This window comes from Gracilinanus agilis, chromosome 3 (assembly GCF_016433145.1).
Source record: "Gracilinanus agilis isolate LMUSP501 chromosome 3, AgileGrace, whole genome shotgun sequence".
In the NCBI taxonomy this organism is placed as follows: domain Eukaryota; kingdom Metazoa; phylum Chordata; class Mammalia; order Didelphimorphia; family Didelphidae; genus Gracilinanus; species Gracilinanus agilis.
This window is the reverse complement of record NC_058132.1, coordinates 35,618,918-35,632,168: the sequence shown is the minus strand read 5'-3', so window position 1 is coordinate 35,632,168 and position 13,251 is coordinate 35,618,918. Positions and strand designations below refer to the sequence as shown.

Below are 13,251 nucleotides of genomic sequence, written 5' to 3'. Positions count from 1 at the left end.
GGGGGGGGGGGGGGGGGGGCGAAAAGCAAATTTACTTTCAAGGTTTTCCTCACTGTGTGAGTACGTAACAAAACTTAAATGTTAGTTGATTAGATGAATAGAAAGTGCAAAAATAAATAAAAATGTTTGTTGATTGCTTCAAATTCATTTAAAATGAGTTGATCTGTTGTTTGCCTTTCTGAAGTGGACTAATGATATTCCAAAGTGATTTCTTGACTTGGGCTTGCATTGCATTTAAGTGAGGTAGAGTTACACAGTCATCATTCTCACTCCCTTTTCCAGAATCATCCAACTCCACTGGCAAGGCAAAGGACAGGACAGCTGGTAATGGCTTGGGATGAGGAGGATGCTCTTGACATCTTCAATATCTAACAGAGTTTTCAGCACTCCACAATGCCTGCTCCTGTCATCTTTGTGGTCCTCGAAACAAATTGTTCTTATCTACGCCTTTCTCTGAGGAAGTCTTCACATATCACACTCTCTTAACTCATCCATTCATTTGTGACCCATTAGTTACCCTCAACCTTGTTTAGCCCATCTGCCAAATGATCAACCAAGACACTGCCAATGTTCACGCTTCTTGGAGCTTCTTGGAGTTTTGGTGAGTGTTGAGAACCAGGTAGACACTAGAGATGGATGAGCAGCCCTGAAAAGCATCCGGTAAGCACTTGCATCATTGGTGCCAGTCCTCCCTGAACACCCCATACACTCCAAGAGTTGAGCTAAGATCCTCTTGAGCACTAAGGCTATGTTTTAAAATATCTCTATTTTTTTTTTTTTAATTGAGTGTTTTCTTTTAGACACAAGCGTCATCACACCTACTCACATCATGACACAGGGCTGAACTCTTCTGTTAGCAACTCCTGCCCTGAGCCCACCCAGGCCTGATTCACCCTAGTCTCACCTCCCCAGTTCCCACCCCAACCCCTAACCTTTCCAGTTCTCTAACGGTAATCGAATATACTTCTTAAATTTTATTTTTTAGAATATTTTCTATGGTTACATGATTTATGTTCTTTCCCTCCCCCGCAAACACCCCCCCCTTCCCCTCCCCATAGCCGATGCGTATCGAATATACTTTTGGAAAGAGTGAGTCAGTCTATTCTCCTATGGTACTACTCCGGCATCCCTAAAAATGTCATCTGACCATAATGCCCCTACCTAAGCGCTGTTCTCTATCATGGTAGCTGGTGTATAACACTGGACTTGATGTCCGAAGATTTGGATTCAAATACCAATTCGGAGGGTTATTCTAGACAAGCTCTCATGGGGCTCAGTTTCCTCATCTGTAAAATGAGGGAGAGGGCTATTTCTACTGCCTCTAAGATCCTTTCCAGATCTAAATCTACCATCTACTTATAAGAACGTAATTCTCCAGAGGGCAGGGACTGCCTGCCCTCTTCTATACTTCAGTCACCTCACCTCAGGGCCTCAGTTTCCTTATATGTAAAATAGGGTTGGGGGCGACAGAAGTAGGATTTCAGCTCTAAATCTATGATTTTGTTATTAGCATGGAAGCTCCCCGAAGATAGGGACCGGGTTCATTTTTGTGTTCTTATTCTCCAATACTACGCAGACGTTTAACTCTAAGTAAGCACTTAATAGGTTGGTAACCTTTCAATCATTCATTCATTGGAAACTTCATTTCCAACCGGGACGGGGCGCGCGGTTGCGAGCGCTAAAGAGGAGAGTCTATGTGTAGGCACTAGCGGGCTTACACATTCATTACCTTTTCTCCTTCCCTTCTTTCTCCCCCTCTCTCCTTCCCCCAGGGAACAACCCAGCCAGCCTGGCCCCGCCCCTCAATCCCTTCTCTCTAGCCTTGCGGGTGGAGGGGAGCTTGTGAGAGAGAACTACAACTCCCACAATGCCATTCGGCGCCCCGGCCCCTGATAGGGTGATGCCGATTTCCCGCCTTCCCCCACTTCCGGCCCGCTGCCGGCGGGTAGTCGGTTAGCGCCGCTGTGGGAGCCGCGGCCGAAGGGCCGAGGAGGCAGTAACCGTGGCGTAGGAGGGAGACGCGGCGGCGGCGGGGACGGGTGAGAGTCCCCGTCTTCTCCGAGGCCCGCCCTGGGCTGCTCCTCGCAAGCCGCGGCCGCTCGTTGGCCCTCCTGAGACCCGGGTGGGGGAGGAGGGGGGATGGACTGAGGGAGTGACGGGAGGGGGTTGGGAAAAGGGAAGGGAGGGGAGAAGAGGAACGGAGACACCGAGAGAGAGAGAGACCGGGAGAAGAAAAAAGATAGGGAGAGAGTCGGAGAGGAGAAAAGAGAAAAAAGACAAGAGAAATGGAGGGAGAGAAAGAAAGAGGGATAGGGAAAGAGTAGGAAAGAGAAAAAAAGGTAGAGAAAAAGATAGGAAGAGAAAGAAAGGAAGACAAGGAGAGACCGAAAAAAAGAAGGGATAGGAAGAAAGAGACAGAAAAAAAAGAAAGGAAGGAACATAGGGAGAGGCAGGAGGAAAGAGAGAAAGAAGAGATAAGGTGTCCGGGGAAAGACACAGCCTGAGTCTCTCCCATTTGGACACACTGCTACTGACTATCTGTGTTTGTATTCGAGACTTTCCTGCATCCCCTTATCCCAGGTTCTGTGTCTGTGTGAGGTTGTCAGTGCCCTCTTCTCTCTCCCCATGACTTTTTCTGTCTAGATGTTTTGTTTATGTCTGAGAGAGACTAGTGACTCTCCTCATTCATTCAGGATCTGTAAAGGATCTTACAACACTACTATTTTTGAGGCATTGGGTGGGAGGCTAGAGACACTAAAGACAAAATGAAGAACAGCCTTTGCCCACAAGAAGTGTAAACTCATCCCAGCCTCTCACTGTGATATTAGCTGTCTTTTAATATAATAGATTGTTTGAGTCTCCCTTCACCTTAAATCTCCATGGCTGATAATATCTACCTTCCACCATCTTTCCCACTCAAATTAACCCCTAGGATTATCTGTGTCTGCTTGAGAGAGGAAAGCCATCTGGGATTCCCCTCACCCAGGACTCCCTCTGCATATGACAGTATCTTGTATACCTTATCCTGTTTTCCTTCATTTTACTGACTTCCTTCTGAGATTATTCCCAGGTTATCCTGTCTATATTCTGTTTGTATGTAGCTGTTTGCATGTTGTTTCCCCCTTTTTAGTCTGTGAGCTTCTTGAGGTCAGAAATGGTCTTTTGCCTTTTTTTCTCCCCTCCCCAGCACTAGCACAGTGCCTGGCACATTCGAGGTGGAATAAATAATAAATGCTAGTTGAGAATGACTCTCAGAGCTTCCCATATCCCAGGATTTCATTGTATATGGTAGGATATTTGTGAGGGACGGATAGAAGGTTGCATTAACCCTTCTCTCTCCCCCTGCTGAAGGCTCTCTTGGTGGGTTAGCACTATGCCATCCTCTGTCCATCATCCACTCTCCTCTACCTTAACCCCTCATTATTTTGTCTGAATGTTCTTGTGTTGTCTTGTTGTAGCTTGAGGTCTCCCTGAGGTCACACTCCTGTGTGAGTCTGTCAGTGTGAGCCTACTTGTCCCTTCAGAGTTTCTCTCTGGGACAGTCAGCCACATGATTGTTTTTTCTTCCCCATTTCCCCTCTGAGCTCATCAGGGATAGTGTCCTTCTGTGTTTGAGACCTGGCCCTATCCTTTTCAGATTGCATGAGGTCCCCTCAGCCATTGGGTGCTGGAGCACATCCTGTTCCTCCAAGGGGCTGCCAGCTCTGTCTCAGCTACAGCCTGAAGAAGCAGTATTGCCTTTGCCTTCCAGAGTCTCTTGGGCCCTTAGCATCTTAGTTTATTGGCCAGCTCCACCACTTGCATCAGTTATGAATTTCTCTGAAGTGTTTAAGCTCTCAAATCAGCTCAGCAAATTCTCTCCTAATGGGAAATTCCTGGTGAGTTGTCTGTGGTTGTTTAGTCCATTGCTGATCACACTGGTTTTCATTTTAGATGAGTAGTTCAGAAGCCTGGACTAAAAGCCAGGGCTGAGTTTTAATGCCATTGACTTAATGGGTAACATTAGGTAAATCAGATGACTACTCTTGGCTTCCATTTACCCTTCTATTAGTGAGAGGGTTTGGGTAGTTGTATCTTGGTTTAATAGGAAAAGTGCTGGATCAGAATCAGAGGTCCCTGTTATAGGCCTGCCTCTGCTGCCTTTGGGACCTTAAACAAATAACTAACCCAGCCTGGAGCTCAGTTTCCTTCTATGTAAGATTCTGTGGACTAGATTATTTTTTTGATAAGGGCCAGGCAATGAGAGTTAAGTGACTTTTCCAGGGTCACTGAGCTAAGAAGTATTTGAGGCTAGATTTGAATCCAAAACCTTCCATTTCTAGGCCTGGCTCTCAGTCCACTGAGCCACAAACTAGATTGTTTTAAGGGCTGACTTTGAGTCAGTGATCTTGGGTGCAGTGATCTCTACGGTCCCATCCTTTTTTTTTTTTTTCCCCTTTTACATCACTACACTCATTTGTAGAGTGCCTTCCTTTTTGATACAGAATACTGAGCCAGATGCTGGAGGAGATGCCAGATTTACATTAGACATAGGTGCCTTCCTTCACTGAGCTTTCAGTCTAATTTAATGAGACACCAATGCAGATAATTACAATAGAATATTATCTGATAAATGCTAAAAATTTTTTTAAAGAACCACTACAAAATGCTGGCTTGATTTTTCTTAATTCTCCAGGAGTAGAAAAGAATAACTTGAGGTCATTTGGTATCATAGCAGAATTCAGTCATTGCTACAAAGTTGGCTCCTGGTACCTTCGTATAACTTGTCAAAATTTGCCTCCCTTTATTGACGGAAGGAAAAATTTTGTTAATATTTTTCCTAATACATTTAAGCTGTCGATCTTAAAACTAAATAAATGGAGGAAAAAGTCATCTATCCATATGGTAGAATGATATTGGCCAGCCATTGCCATGTAATTAAAATTTACTGTCCCTATGGCCAAGCATAATTAAGTACTTTTGTCTCTAGGAATTGCTGAGAACTAATTTTCTTGTTTACTTTTGCCAAGTGTACACATTTTATCGATTTACTTTTTCTTATCCCTTCTTCCTATACACAGGCACATTCAAAGTAAATGATTAAAATAGCTTATATTTTATTCTGGTGAGGAAAAATATTTTCTAGGATGATTCAGGGATGGCAGATCTTTTGCTTACACTATAAAGCTGTCCTACATACAAAATTTAGCTTTGGACATATACTATTATAATTGTGTAAAGTCTTTGGAGTAATTAATTTTGAGATATTACCTGTCTTAAGTCACAAATTCCACACAGAAATTTATTCAATGTCTAATCTTTGTAATAAATACATTGGTCCTTATTATAAAAGCATTGGTGCTTATTCAACAACTTTGGCCTCACCGAATATATTTTGTATAGCCTAGATTCTGGCAACCATAATTTATATTTTTGTCTTTTTTGTTTAGTCTAAAATTATAAACCGTTTAGCATTTAGGCTGAGTCAAATGGTCTAGGAACTGTCCTCTACATATATGCTGTTCATTTGTGCTTCAGGGAACGAAGTCGATGTGTCCATTCAGTTGATAAACAAGTGATTAAGATTTGGTGTCATCTTTGACATATGTAGTGTATGTAGAGAGAGAGCAGATGATTACCTAAGTTTGACACTCTTGCCGTTATTATTTTGTTTTTGTTTTAAATCCTTATTTTCTGTCCTAGTAACAACTCTTGACATAATGGCAGGTGCTAGGCAAAGAGGGTTAAGCAATTTGCCCAGGGTCACACAGCTAAAAAGTGACTGAGGTCATATTTGGACCCAGGTCCTCTTGACTCTAGAGCTATAGTTCTATCCACTGAGCCACCTCAATGCCCCTGCCATTACTGTTTTGGATGCTTAATTAAAAGATTAGATGGAAGATTTGTACCTAGGAGTAATCTAGGACTTTAATACTCTTGAAGGATTTGTCCCAAACTAGCACTTGAATGAAATAGTTATTACCAGTTTAAGATCCCTTAGAGAAGGTGAATTTATAATGTACATTTTTTTAGGTATTGGTAAAAAGATCCCATGTCATGAAGAAAAAAAAATGAGTAATAGTAGTTTTTTTTCATTTTTTTTTAAAGTTGTTTAGTTAAAATATAAAATAAAATATAGTGCTAATTGAAAACTCAAGTTTTTTAGAAGCTTGGGTTCATATAACAGATGTTTTAGAATATCATTGAATAGTCTAAGTCTTATGGATACATACACAAAAGCTATTAGTCCATACTTATTTAGCTGGCTTTTCTCCTGGGCTACAGAGAGTGTTGTTTAAGTGAACAAAATAACAACCTTGACCCTTTCCCACTGTAAATTGTTACTGACCTTAGGTATAATGAGTCTTGAAAAAAATCTTGAATGGGCCTTATTTTTAACAAATACTCTTAAAATTGAAAATTTATTTAAATTTAGACAATAATATAGCTGCTCTTAAATAAATGCCAATCTTTCAACTTAACTACTAATGGTTTTCTAATTCTTTGGACATTTAATCAAGACTATGTAGAATAAACTTAGGTATTTTATGAAAAATATTTCAAGTTGAAATATATTTGTCCTTAGGTTAAATTGCATGTTTTTATTTCCATTATTAACTATAATGGAATCTTCCACTATGAATAAATATAGTATAAATCCACCTGAATTTATTTCTTCTTTTTTATCATTACTTGTATTTTTAACACATGTACTGTGAACAATAAATACATTTTACTTTGATGTATGAAAAACAATAAAAGCACATTATATCTACTTCCTAATGTATAACTGGAGACAGAACTAGTGGGTTTGTATCAGACTGACTGGTTACATATTTGCAGGGGGTAGATATCAAATCTGTTATAACTGAGATGGTACAGCACACGTTCAGTAAATATTGAATGACTAGCTCATGTTTTCATAGAACTTGAATGATGGAGTTCTAATGTACTTGATTCTATTGAGAACATTAACGAAAAAATTTTACTTCCTTAATGAAAAGATTTTGTAATTGTATTGATTTGGAGACTTCAAATATGGAAACTCCCTCTGCCTCAGACATATTACAATCCTGATATGACATATAATTTGAGAGCTGAGTTACTTGAAGAAAAGACTGATTAAGTAACTTGACTTTTGGCACAGAGCTTGTGTTAGAGATGGGACTTGAACTCATCTGCTTTGAAGTCCGGCACTCTTATTAACTACTCTTAGAATCCTCTCATTGCACATTATTAGACTTTTTTTTTTTTTAATCTTTACCTTCTGTCTTAGAATCAATACTGTGTTGATTCAATACAACACAGTATTGATTCTAAGGCAGAAGAGTAGTAAGGACTAGGCAATGGGGGCTAAGTGACTTGCCCAGGGTCACACAGCTAAGAAGTGCCTGAGGCCAGATTTGAACCTAGGATCCCCTGTCCCTAGGCCTGGCTCTCAATTCACTGAGTCACCTGGTTGAAATTTAGACTTTTTTTTTTTTTTTTTTAACCCTTGTACTTCTGTATATTGTCTCATAGGTGGAAGAGTGGTAAGGGTGGACAATGGGGGTCAAGTGACTTGCCCAGGGTCACACAGCTGGGAAGTGGCTGAGGCCGGGTTTGAACCTAGGACCTCCTGTCTCTAGGCCTGACTCTCACTCCACTGAGCTACACAGCTGCCCCCCCCCCCCATAGACTTTTTAAAAGACCATCACTGTTTGTGAGATTGCAAAACTGTTTTTGTATTATTGTAAGCATACCACTTTTCAATAGTTGAATTCCCCAAATCAATTTAAATTATTTATTGAATATGAAATCTTAATGGCTTTTTTTTTGAGTGAGATACTCAGACTGACTCACAGATGTCTATTTCATTCTTTTAGTATGTCTGTAAAGTACCTTTGTAGGAGAGTAGTGTTAATCATTTAGTTTGAGATATGTAAACTGAGGCACAAAGAAATGATTATTTGCCTATAGACGTAGCCTTTATAAATTTTTTGAGGTAAAAGCAGCAGATAATTATTTAATAAAGAAAATCAGTCATTAAATATATATAATTACTCATTTTGTATTCCATATTATTTAAGGTAAATGTACCAGCATCTATATAATATTTTACATTCACAGTTTTAAATTAAACAATTTTTAATTGAGTATATATTCTCCAGGTACTTAGTAGTAGTTTTAGTTGTCTTTATGTACTCCTTTTGACAGCATTGTGAAGTAGGTTCCTATTATTAAATAGTCTCAAAAACAAACAGTAGTAGGACCAAGAGTGGCCCCTCCTTGGTTCATTGTTTAATTGACTACACTGTACTAATTCTTGTATACACCAAGTCTAGCCCTTAGACTATACTTAGGAGAGATGTACAAGATCATATATTTAGACTGTGAATTGTTAAAAGACTGTGGTGGTAAAATTTTGTCATCCTCCAGAGGAATTTTCAAATCTAATTTGCAGAAGTTATTCTCCCCCTTTTTTCCCTTTTGTTTAAGTATTCTATCATTACAGTGGATTGCATAGCTTAAACAAAAACCTTTAGGTGTAAAATATAATACATATAAGACGTAGGAGTTCAGAAGGAGACCGATTTACTCTCTACAAAAGCCTTGATCTTTTCATTTTGGTATGTGTTTTATAAAGCATAACCTTTTTCATATTTAGGCTTCTTGTGTCCAGTACCGTTTAGTGGTTCGAGATGTGAGCACTCTCCAAATCCTTCAGCTGTATACATGCCTAGACCAGATCCAACACCTAGAGTGGTCCGCAGACTCTCTCTTTATATTGTGTGCTATGTACAAACGAGGGCTGGTACAGGTAAGTGATATAGATGGATTTATCAGAACCCATGTGCCCCACTGGGATTTGGAAACCTTCCTCGTCATTCATTTTGGAAAAGCAGGATTGTTCAGTTCTATGCCAGAATAAAGCTGGCAGCATAACTGGTAAATAAATAACTTTATTTATCATGTAGCAACTCTTGATTTCTTTCAAAGCTAAGACAAATAGGTATTTATATACATATGTATATATAAACAAATATAAATTTGTAATCTTATATAGGCAAAATCAGGTTAAGAATTAGAAATATTTATAAATCATTTGCCAACGTTTTGGGTAGTAGATATTTTTGAAAATCCTCAAATGCAGCAACTTTTGTTAGCAAAGTTTAGGTGAATTAGGCATTAGGGGATGTCTCCCATTCAATGTCATTAACTTATTAACCGTTAAATAACATAGATTTAAATTCCAAGAGTTCTGGCTTACTTTTGCAGTGGAATCCAGCGCCAGTCCTTCATGATTGCAGGTGTATACAGATTTCCTGAATTCTCTGATAAATGCTTTTTTGATGATCAGTTCTTCCTTTGCTAGATTTTGGCTCTTTGGGGAGATGAATTTTTACAGATTGATCAGTCTTTCATTCTGTCTCTCTTGAATGAATCTAGGTCTGGTCCTTAGAACAGCCTGAATGGCACTGTAAGATAGACGAGGGTTCTGCAGGACTGGTGGCTTCATGTTGGAGTCCAGATGGGCGTCACATTCTCAACACAACTGAATTTCATGTAAGCAGGAAGTCATGAATATTCTTCATGTATCAAATGTTACTGTCTATCCACTTGCTCCTAAAATAGATGGAGAATTTTAGAGCCATGGTATTCTTGACTGAAAGATGTAGTTTCTGAATTTTTCTATAGCTCTAAATCTAAATTGGTCACCTAACTATTTTTGCTAAATCAGGATTTCTACAGATACCATGTAATTTTATCTTCAAAGAAATACAAATTAGCAGTAATTGAGATTCAACTGAACTGAGAACATATTTGTTATGTTTATTTCCTTCTACAACTTGAGGTGATCAGTTACTGTACATGCTCCTAAAAGGCATTGATAGTGCTGAAAAAGAATAAAGGCACCTACATTATTTAAATATTTAAGTTAAATGAGTTTGACAAGTATTATGCAGCTTAAACTAATGCTTTTTTTTGGTATAAAACTTTCCAAAATTTATAAATTTCATCCCTTTTAAATTCTCACCTACTTCTTTGGTAAGGCCTGGTTAAGTTTTAAATATATAGCAGTGTATCTTCTGTTCACTCAGCTTTTGTTCTAGGAAGAGATTATTGGACTTTTACCAAGTGGATATTTTTACATAAGCTTCTGATTTTGAAAAAAATATATTTTAATCGATAACAATCAAATGGTTAAACTTTTATTGAATGCCCTTAAATTATTAATTAAATTAAATTAAATTAAATGCCCTTAAAGTGCTTGCTATGAATCCAGAATCTTTATCTGCCGTCTAAGGCTAATCTCAGCAGTTGTTACCATCCTAATAATTATTTAAAATGTGCTTTGGTGATTTGTGCTTTGGGATTGTGTGGAAACTTCCAGAGTTTTAATTTGACAGATCCAATAATGCTGTCAACAAAAATACTTTGTAATAAACCTAGAAGTTGGTATGTATATAAGTTGATGGGAGCTGTTGTTAATAGTTTGTCTCGTGTAAGCAGGTTTTAGTGTCATAAACAAATTCCACAAAGGGCACCAAATTGTAGAATTTGTCATATGTGAGGTATTTGAGTACTAGGTGAATGAGCTCTTAATTTTCTTCCTTTCTTTCAGCACTTCCTTTTCTTTATGAGGTGGGAAATGCATAAACCCTTTCAATATCATCTACTCTTTAGGCGGGGATACAGCCCAGTTGTTAAGCTTAAATTCTCTGAAGACAAATATATGTCTGAACCTCAGTAACCTAAACTGTGAACTGCCGCCTGCCCGCCACTGCATACTCTGCTTGGATTTGTAGCAGCACGTGTATGTGGGGGTGGTGAGTATTTATTGCTGTAGCCATCGGAACTCGGAATGACCCTGCTGGATTTCATTAAGCTTGTGCCAAGTTGGCATCTGTGTTGGGATAGGTTTTCTCTCCAGCTGTAAACAGGTTGCTAAATTAACTTGTTTCAGACAGCTGGTTAGGTCCTGCAAGTGTCTCTGCTTGACTTGCTGGAGTGCTCCAAATCCCTAGCTGAATGGAACAGATTATTGGAGAATGTTTGAGATGGGATTCAAGAGGGTACTTAATATTCTATTTGTTGTCAAGATTGGGGATCATGTGGAGGGAGGGTTTAAAGATACTTTCCCCCCCACAGTTTACAGATCTGTTGTTTGAGTTTTTCCTATAACTCCAGCTGACAATATTCGTGCTTGTCATTTTTTAGACCCAAACAGACACCAGATATTAGTTCAGCCTTGATGCTCTTATTTCAAGGCCAGAACAAACAAAAACCAAAGAATGTAAATCCGTCTTTATGTTTAGCAGTTTTAAACTCTTCAGAAAACAAATTATTTGCAAGTTGTTTATATTGAGTGTTCCATGTCTTTTATCCATAGCAGTCAAAGTAAGTACAACATAAAATGTCTTGTGCTTAGAGCATTAGTTTATTTCAACCTCACTCAACTAGTAATTATAAATAATTAGCTAGTCTAATAGCATTAGGCATATGCACTATGTAGAATGATGAAGTCTCTCTCTGGGTTTTAATGTTAACTTAATAACTTATTGCCAGTAAGGACTGTTTTCTTGTTATTCACTTCTTTCAGGGATGTCTGATTCTTTGTGATCTCATTTGGGGTTTTCTTGGCAGAGATGTTGGATTGATTTGCCATTTCCTTCTCCAGCTCATGTTACAGATGAGGAAACAGAGGAAAACGGGGTTCACTGACTTGCCCAGGTCATACAGCTAGAAAATGCTTGAGGCAGGATTTGAACTCGGGAAAATGAGTCTTTTTGACTCCAGGTTCAGCGCTATATACACTGTGAAATTCTTAACTGCCCAGTAAGAATTGTAAGAAACTCAAAACAAAATAGGAGCTTTGAGCATGAGCCCTGTATAACATCCTTTGGTGAAAGAGAGAGCTAGGGTGCTGTAGCAAACGAAGATCAAGTGATTTAGCAACTAGATAAGACTACTTAGTAATCAGTGAGAATAAGTAACTTGTTATTAGTGTTTCATTGTTTGGAAGATAGGAATATGTGGTCTAGTACCTGCCCTTGGGATTATAGTCTAGTTGAAGTGATAATGTGCACATGTGGGGAAAGTTAACAGTACAGAATAACAATTGATAAGTGTCAAATCAGTAGTATAAAAGTTAAGGTTCTCAGAAAAGGGAAAGATCTCTATGGTTTGGGGGCTGCTAGGGAAAGGCACACTCCCCAAGATTTTTTTTTGGTTTACCCAAAAAGTGGGAGTTGAACTGAACCTTGAAGGATGAGAGAGATATAGATAAAGAGAGAAGAAAGAACAAGACAGATCATTCTAGGCAAGGGAAAGGACATGAACAGAAGTACAATGACTGCAAGACTTATTTGTGGACCATCAGTAGAGCAGCTTAGATAGATATGGGGAGGAGAGCAAAGGGAACTGGGCAGCTTGGTGATGCTGTGGAAGTAGGAGTTAGATTGGGAGCCAACAAGATCTGAGTTCAAATGAAGCCTCTGACACTTTATTAGCTGTGTGTGATTTTAGGCAAGTGACTTAAATCAGTTTTCTCATCTGTAAAATAGGGGAAATAAAAGCACCTCCCTTCCAGGGTGGTTGTGAGATATCACTTGTAAAGTGAGGTGCTGTAGAAATTTCTTATTATCCTGTCTTGTTATCATTTTGGAGAATAGAAAGAGAAGTAGGAAAGCTAAACTGAGACAAGATTATAGATATATTTTAGGTAAAATTATTATAAAAATTGGAGCATCTAGATGGCACAATAGATAAGAGTCAGGATTTAAATCTGATCTCAGACACTTCCTAAGTATGTGACCCTGGGCAAGTCACAGTTTAACCCCATTTGCTTAGGCCTTGCCCTTTTGTCTTAGATTTAAATATATATATATATATATATATATATATATATACACATATATACACACATACATATACACACACATACATATACACACATCACACATATATATTATGACAGTCTCCCAGTTAAAGGAGTTTTTGTCCCTGTATTACAACTGAAAATTTCAATTATAGAATATTTTCAAAGAGAATTTTTATTATTATCCACATACATGGCTAGTGAAATTAACAGCAAACAAATTACATCCAAATAGAAATTTTACTATGCCTGCTTAAAGGAATGGAAAAAACTTATAATTAGTAGTATCCTTTTGTATTGGATAATTTGCTAAGATCTTTAGTAAAAACTCCCCTAAGTAGGTTAAGCTTCTCACTTGCATCTTTTAAAAAATATTCTAAATTTGGCTTGGAGGTTGTAGAGAGGTACTG

At 38.4% G+C, this 13,251-nt stretch overlaps 1 protein-coding gene across 1 annotated transcript in view; it reads left to right on the top strand.

Annotated features, from left to right (window-relative positions):
- Positions 1-3,809: 3,809 nt before the first annotated feature.
- WRAP73 (WD repeat containing, antisense to TP73) overlaps positions 3,810-13,251 on the top strand; it is a 35,980-nt gene continuing 26,538 nt past the window's right edge. Inside the window, exons 1-3 of the mRNA XM_044671230.1 lie at positions 3,810-3,878; positions 8,627-8,779; positions 9,409-9,525. Coding sequence (XP_044527165.1) covers positions 3,810-3,878; positions 8,627-8,779; positions 9,409-9,525 — 339 coding nt within the window. The remainder of the gene's footprint in view (positions 3,879-8,626; positions 8,780-9,408; positions 9,526-13,251) is intronic.